Below are 7,399 nucleotides of genomic sequence, written 5' to 3' on the forward strand. Positions count from 1 at the left end.
ACCCACGGCAGCCGACCTTCACGACATACCATTATTGCTTATTTTTACTGCGGCAGGTGAGCCTACTTAGTCCTCGCGACCTCACTTGCTTTGTCATTCAATATTACATTTCTGCTAAGGACGTCTGCTGACGATTTAAATTCCCACTCCACCTTTTGGAAAAAAATCAAGAGGTTTTTCCTAGAACTCGCTATGCTTAGTCTTCAAATGCATTTGAAGATTTGGGGGTTTTAAACTTTCATTTGCCAGTACTTCCCTGCATATAACACACATAGGCTTTGCATCCTGATTTGCATTGGCACAATTAAAGCCATACCTCAGGGTGGCATGAGGCACAGTGGTTAGCACTGGGACTGCAGCGCTGAGAACCCGGGTTCGAATCCCGGCCCTGGGTCGCTGTCCGTGAGGAGTTTGCACATTCTCCCATGTGTGTGGGTTTCACCCCTACAACCCAAAGATATGCAGGTTAGGTGGATTGACCACGCTAAATTGCCCCTTAATTTATTTTTTAAAAGCCATACCTCAAGAAATTATGTTTATCTGGCTTTGTTCATGATTTCACTTTCTTCTTAATTGTTTGTTCACCAGAGGCCCTAGAACTCTGGATACAGCTCACACTAGCACTACTTTGTCCTGCCGTGGACTCTCCTGAAGCTGCAATAGAAGATGAAGTGTTTTTTTACCAGTTTTTTTACCATCACTGAAACCTTGCAGCAGGCCAAGGACAGACATGTGGGTACGAGAGCAAGATGCTGATTTGAAATGGCAAGTGACCAGTATGTTGGGGTTATGCTTGCAGACGGAGTGCAGCTGTTCCACATAGCAGTCCCCAGTCTGCGTTTCGTCTCCTCAATATAGAGACCATGCTGGAAGCACCGAATACAGTCGATCAAATTGAAGGAGGTGCAAGTGAAAACACTGCTTGATTTGAAAGGAATGTTTGAGCCCTTGGAGAGTGAGGTGGTAAAGGGGCAGGCGTTGCACCTTCCGCGATTGCAGGGAAAGGTGCCGTAGGAACAGGATGAAGAGTTGGATGCGATGGAGAGTGGGCCCTGCAGAATGCAGATTTTTTTGGGGGGGATTGGAAGCTCTGTTTGGTGGTGGCATCATGCTAGAGTTGGCAGAAATGGTGGAGGATGATCCTTTAAATGTAGAGTAAAAAGTTTGATCATGGTTCTAGGAGGGAAGGAGTGAGGGCAGAGGTGCGGGAGATGGGTCAGGCACGGTTGAGTTTCCGGTCAACCACCGTGGGTCGGGGGAAACCTCAGACCTGGAATTTAGGAAAAGGTTATTCTTCAACAGAGGAGTTGGCAAAGCTCACAAGCAGACCTATAGAAAAATGGCATCGGATAAGGAAATTGAAGTATCTTCAAACCAAAATTCAAACATGCAATGAGTGAGCGATCTTGTGGTCCAGTGGGTAACATCCTTGCCTGGGAGGCAGAGGCTATGGGTTCAAGTCCCACTCCAGGACTTGACAAGCAAGGAAGGTTGTGCTCATAACATGGCCAAACAGGTTTGAGTATCAACTTGAGTATCCAATATATTATATATATATATAAATAAATGGTTCATGGCAAGAGATTCCCAGTTAGCCATGTGATGGAAAGGAAATTGGAGCCTCTACCATCACTATCCATAGCTCCAGGCTACAACTGCATGTGAAAGATGTCACAGCAACTCCTTAGGGTGCCTGTTAGATGGACAGCCAGGATTGATGAGATGAGGTTTGACCTCGCTTCCAGCTGGGGTGGATGCAGGACTTTTCTCCTTATCCCTGTCCGTGATGAAGGTCATAGTATTGTAGGTCAGACCAGCGGAAGTGCAGGTGTGAGGCCTTTACGCACGTATACCTGGTAAATTGAAATCTGAGCTACTACCAGGTCCCCAATAACCTCCCTGAAGGAGCATTTCCAAGGCCTGAGTATTGAGCCAGCTTTTCGTGGGGTACCTCCCTCTTAGTTATGACTCAGCTTAATACAGTTCTGCAGACATATCAACCTGGTTAAGACGGCTTTATTATTCCAAGCTTGGTTCATGTACATGAAAGATCTGGATAAATGCCAAGATCAATCTGTCCAACACTGATAAAAACACACCAATTATAAGATTTCCCAAAAATCAATAGCCCACCCCAGGTGGACTTGATCCAATCCTTGGAGCTGTCACTTTTATATTATCCAATAAAATTTACTTTAAGCAAAATGATGACTTGTGATCAGCTCATGATTTAACCCCATCCGGTCACCAGTTGTTTACCAGATCTTGTGTCCATTGTAAAGTTGTTTTTCTGACATTCCCATTCTACGTGTCGGTCAGTTCCGGTCCACCTCATTGTCAATCCAGGGGCAGGATGCCACCAAAAGTTGTTTCCTCTTTACACCATGGATTTGTGTTGGAGAGGCTATTGGGGGCACCGACGTGTTTACTGAGTTGACTGTGTTATTCGCTGACCACACAATCCTGTTTGTCTCAAAAACATGAGCAAGTTAGCTAGCTTATCCCACCATTCATTGTGGCCACTGCTTGTAGCAAGAGTTTAAATGCTTATTACTGCATTGTCCTAAAAATACAGGTTTAATAAGACCATAAGACAGGAGTGGAAGGCCATTCGGCCCATCGAGTCCACTCCACCATTCAATCATGGCTGATTTCAACTCCATTTATCCGCTCTCTCTCCATAGCCCTTAATTCCTCGAGAAATCAAGAATTTATCAACTTCTGTCTCAAAGACACTCAACGTCCCGGCCTCCACCGCCCTCTGTGGCAATGAATTCCACAGACCCACCACTCTCTGGCTGAAGAAATTTCTCCTCATCTCTGTTCTAAAGTGACTCCCTTTTATTCTAAGGCTGTGCCCCCGGGTCCTAGTCTCCCCTGCTAATGGAAACAACTTCCCTACGTCCACCCTATCTAAGCCATTCATTATCTTGTAAGTTTCTATTAGATCTCCCCTCAACCTCCTAAACTCCAATGAATATAATCCCAGGATCCTCAGATGTTCATCGTATGTTAGGCCTACCATTCCTGGGATCATCCGTGTGAATCTCCGCTGGACCCGCTCCAGTGCCAGTATGTCCTTCCTGAGGTGTGGGGCCCAAAATTGCTCACAGTATTAATGGTCAATAATAATTACTGGTTATACTTTCTATGATTAATCTCAATCCTTAATAAACTAACTTATGTAGAACTATTCTAGTGGTATCCAAGCTACTCAGTTCTAAGGGGTCTCATCTCTGGACACCCCCTTCTGTAAGCTCCATCAAAACAGCCTCTGCCTGGAATGTCTGCTCAATAAAGACAGGGTTAAACAGCCCAACTCCAGCCTTCAAAGCAGCCTTGTTTAAAGGTAAGTCACCATAGTCCCAGATGACCATAGGCTGCTTTCCCCTTTGAGGGGAGAGAGCTGCTGGTGATTTAACCTGAGGATCACCACATCACAGGCAAAGAGCAAGGTTGAGAAGGTTGATTAATAACCTCAAGCAGTACAGGAATTGAATCCACACTGTTGGCCTCGCTCTGCACCCCGAACCAGTTGTCTAGTCAACTGAGCTAAACTGAAACTTTGATCAGGGATGTAAAGGAGACATGACGAAGTTTAGGAACTGAATTCCAGGGCTTATGGCCTCATCGGCTGAATTCATGCTCAATGGTGGAGCATTGAAAATCAGGGATGCACAAATGGGTAGAGGGATTGTAGACTGTGGGAGGGCTTCAGGTTCGAAATATGGAGGAACAAGGCCACAGAGGGATTTCAACACAACAACAAGATTTTAAAAATAAAACGTGTTGCCAGACCAGGAGACGATGTAGATCAGCAGAAAGCAGAATGATGGATGAATGGGACCAAGTGCAAGTTAGGATATGGAGAGCAGGGTTTCAGATGAACTGAAGTTTACAGATGGGAGGCCAGCCTGCAGAGTACAAGAGTATTCAACTAAAAAAGTTGTAATTGTAGAGAGAAGCATAGAATTCATAGAATTTACAGTGCAGAAGGAGGCCATTCAGCCCATCGAGTCTGCACCGGCTCTTGGAAAGAGCACCCTACCCAAGTCCACACCTCCACCCTAACCCCATAACCCCACACAATAAGGGCAATTTTGGACACTAAGGGCAATTCAACATTGCCAATCCACCTAATCTGCACATCTTTGGACTGTGGGAAGAAACCGGAGCACCCGGAGGAAACCCACGCACACACGGGGAGAACGTGCAGACTCCACACAGACAGGGCCCAAGCCAGGAGTTGAACCTGGGACCCTGGAGCTGTGAAGCAATTGTGCTAACCACTATGCTACTGTGCTGCAGGAGAGGAAGGCCCACACACATGACAGTAACCCAAGGCTGAAACTACTGAATGGCTCAAGTGAGGACAATTCAGTAAAAATAAAAATCAGAAGCCAGCAGCATGCGAGAACCTGTTGTTTATTTATTGATGTACAGAGCAGGGACAAGCATCATAAATACACAACTCTTCAAAGAACACAAGGGAAAACTCGATTGGACCGGATAAGAACTGCATTCAGCATGTTAACCAGCACAAAGCCAGAAATGCCTGAGCACCCATGAAGGTTCAGTAATCAATCACTGTGGTATGCTCAATAAATAGATAATCGACAGCACTGACCTCTCAATCACCCTCACAGCCCAGGTGTCAGTGCTTCCTGCATGAACAGCTCCAATCACTTGCTACTTTAGTGTGAATGTTTAAAACAGCGCCCCCAACCCCTTTTCTGATGGCTTGGCTAGTGAGCAACCCCAAACATCAATAATTAACAGAAATAAATCAACACAGAATAGATTTACACTAGGGCCAGTACAGCATAGGGTTAAATACAGAATAAAGCTCCCTCTACACTGCCCCGTCAAACAATCCCAGGGCAGGTACAGCACAGGATTAGTTAGATACAGAGTAAAGCCCCCTCCCTCTACACTGCCCCATCAAACAATCCCAGGGCAGGTACAGCACAGGGTTAGATACAGAGTAAACAAATTACTATTGAAGATCAGATCCAATGACAGCTGATGTCTCAATTCTCCTGGATTAGTTTTGAGTGAAAGCACATCAAGCACTGGGCTGAGCCATGCCAAACTCCAGTAAGAGTGGAGAAGACTTTCTGCAAATTATGGTGCATTTGATAGTAGCCCCCAGAGGAATCAGCACTCTGCACAACATACAAGACAACACAAAAAGGACGGTCCAGATGAGGACTGGAACAGGCAGTTCTGTGCCAAAGGGCCAGCACTGGACAAGTCCAACTATCGGAAGTCATCAGTACTGAACATTCCCTTGGCCCGGCGCAGGATGGAGTCCTTGGAAGCATCATATGGGTGTTCCTTGGATGGGATTTCCAGCACAGCAGGAATGGAGAGAGTATGAGCATCAATGACATGACGAATCATTTCTGCAATGTACTGATTGATCAAGATGATCCCAATGTCATCACGGCTCAAGAAACTCCTGAAGGGAAAAGAAAACAGGAAAGTTTACTCTGTCAGCTGGACTAGGTCAATGGGGCAGGAATCAATTCATACACAACTTGGCAGGAACAGCTGACAAAAGTTGTCCACTGACCCTCTCCCTCCCAACCCCAAAGGGGGAGCATCACACACTCAGCACATTCTGCTAAACACACGGACTCAGTCCATATCTAAAATCTTGCACCAATCTCACCCCACCCTGCATGCTGGGCAAACAGAGCCACAGCACTAGTGGCACAAGGGCACTCCCGCTCTAAGCGGGTATAGGCAAGAGGATGACTTCAGGAATCAGTAAAACCCACAACCATGAAGCATGCGAGTGTTGCTGGAAACAGAGTGCAAGAACATTTGGAGGGGGGAGATGTATGAAGGTAGGGAAATTGAATCAGGCTGTCCTTTTGAGGGAAGGGGTATTGGGGAGGTGGAGGGGAGAAAGCCAGGACATCCAGAGTGGGAAAGAGGGGATCCAAATCAGAGGCAGGCTGGCTGGGCTAACCTAGCCTCAAGCAAACACCACTTCTAATGGGAAGAGCCCCGAGTCGCAGCTCCCTCAGTCACGGGAGGAATTCACTTCCTCAAACAGGGGGTGACAGGGCACGGTTCAGACAGATTTCCCAATCTGCAGCCTGCACACTTCCCAAAGCCCCGATGAGGAAGTGGGAAGGACGCTTCCCACTCTTCACTGACACAGTGCCACGGGAACGGGGGCCCTCTGGGCTTAACCTGCTCCCCCATCCCCTGCTAGGCCCGGAGCTCAGCACCGGCCTCGAGTAGCGGCCTCGCTCCCTCCCGCGGAGCTCAGCACCGGCCTGAGTACCGCTCTCACTTGAAAGTCTCCTCGATCTCCGTCACGCTCGTTTCCTTCTCCACCACCAGGAAGTTGGGCCGACGATTCTTGTTCAACTCGCCGATCCCGCCCAGCAGGAAGCCGGTGCAGGTGTCTTCATCGCCCAGGACAGCAATAAGCTTACCCCGAGCCGCCATCCCAGCGCTTCTGCGTCCTGCCCGGCCCCGGCCTCATATACCCTCCCCCCGCGTCTGCGCACTGCTGCCCGTGCCCCGCACTGACGTCACCGCTCCCTACACCTCCTCCCGCACTGATCATGCGCGCCGGACTTTGCGCGTGCGCCGACGGGAGTGCCGCTGGGCATGCGCTCTCCTGGCCTCACGCACCAGCCGGCCAAGGTGGGAAGCACAAGCCCACCTGGCACGAGTGATGGAGACACCTGGGGAGAGAGCCAGTCTCTCACTTACCCACCATGGTACCTGGGCACTAACAGGCAGGGTCAAAGCAGATCTGCACAGCCAGCCTGTCACAGGTTGAAGATTAGTCTCCCAGCCACAACTGTGAGCAAACCCATCAAAGAAATCAGCAGACATTAGTGTTAATTTCATTGCCTTTGAATGTTATTAGATATAAATATATTGGAGATCATAGAATCCCTACAGGGCTGGAGGAAGCCATTCGGCCCATCGAGTCTGCACCAACCCTCTGACAGAGCACCCCACCCAAGCCCATTTCCCCACTCTATCCCAGTAACCCCTTCACCTAACCTGCACATCCCTGGACACCAAGGGAATTTAGCATGGCCAATCCACCTAACTGGCACATCTTTGGACTGTGGAAGGAAACCGGAGCACCCGGCAGAAACCCACACAGACACCAGGAGAATGTGCAAACTCCAAAAAGCTACCAGAGTCTGGAATTGAACCCAGGTGCCTGACACAGAGGCAGCAGCACTAACTACAGGCATGGTAAAGTAATAGTTTGTCAGCACAGAAGACCAAAAGGTCTTTCAGCATGTCCAGTCTCACAGAGGCCAACACCGAAGGCTGTGGGATAGAGTGGAAAAACTGGAGTGTTCCTTGATACTCCGTAATCTCAAGACCGAATTGGTGAGAATTGAGTTTTGCTATT

The 7,399-nt window shown here is 48.2% G+C and overlaps 1 protein-coding gene across 1 annotated transcript; it reads right to left on the reverse strand.

Annotated features, from left to right (window-relative positions):
- Window positions 1-4,409: 4,409 nt before the first annotated feature.
- Window positions 4,410-6,502, reverse strand: atp6v1f (ATPase H+ transporting V1 subunit F). Its single transcript, XM_072471237.1, has 2 exons — window positions 6,308-6,502; window positions 4,410-5,461 (listed from the first exon to the last, which is right to left on the reverse strand). Exons 1-2 carry the CDS (start codon window positions 6,463-6,465, stop codon window positions 5,260-5,262), a joined length of 360 nt encoding a protein of 119 aa, XP_072327338.1. The 5' UTR covers window positions 6,466-6,502; the 3' UTR covers window positions 4,410-5,259.
- Window positions 6,503-7,399: the final 897 nt, after the last annotated feature.

The sequence above is a fragment of the Scyliorhinus torazame genome, chromosome 13 (assembly GCF_047496885.1).
Source record: "Scyliorhinus torazame isolate Kashiwa2021f chromosome 13, sScyTor2.1, whole genome shotgun sequence".
Lineage (NCBI taxonomy): Eukaryota > Metazoa > Chordata > Chondrichthyes > Carcharhiniformes > Scyliorhinidae > Scyliorhinus > Scyliorhinus torazame.

Excerpts from the sequence above, each read along its gene's own strand:
- atp6v1f (XM_072471237.1), bottom strand. The coding sequence starts at position 6,465 with ATGGCGGCTCGGGGTAAGCTTATTGCTGTCCTGGGCGATGAAGACACC. Across the intron at positions 5,462-6,307 it reads GAGATCGAGGAGACTTTCAA|GAGTTTCTTGAGCCGTGATG; the intron begins GTGAGAGCGGTA and ends TTTTCCCTTCAG.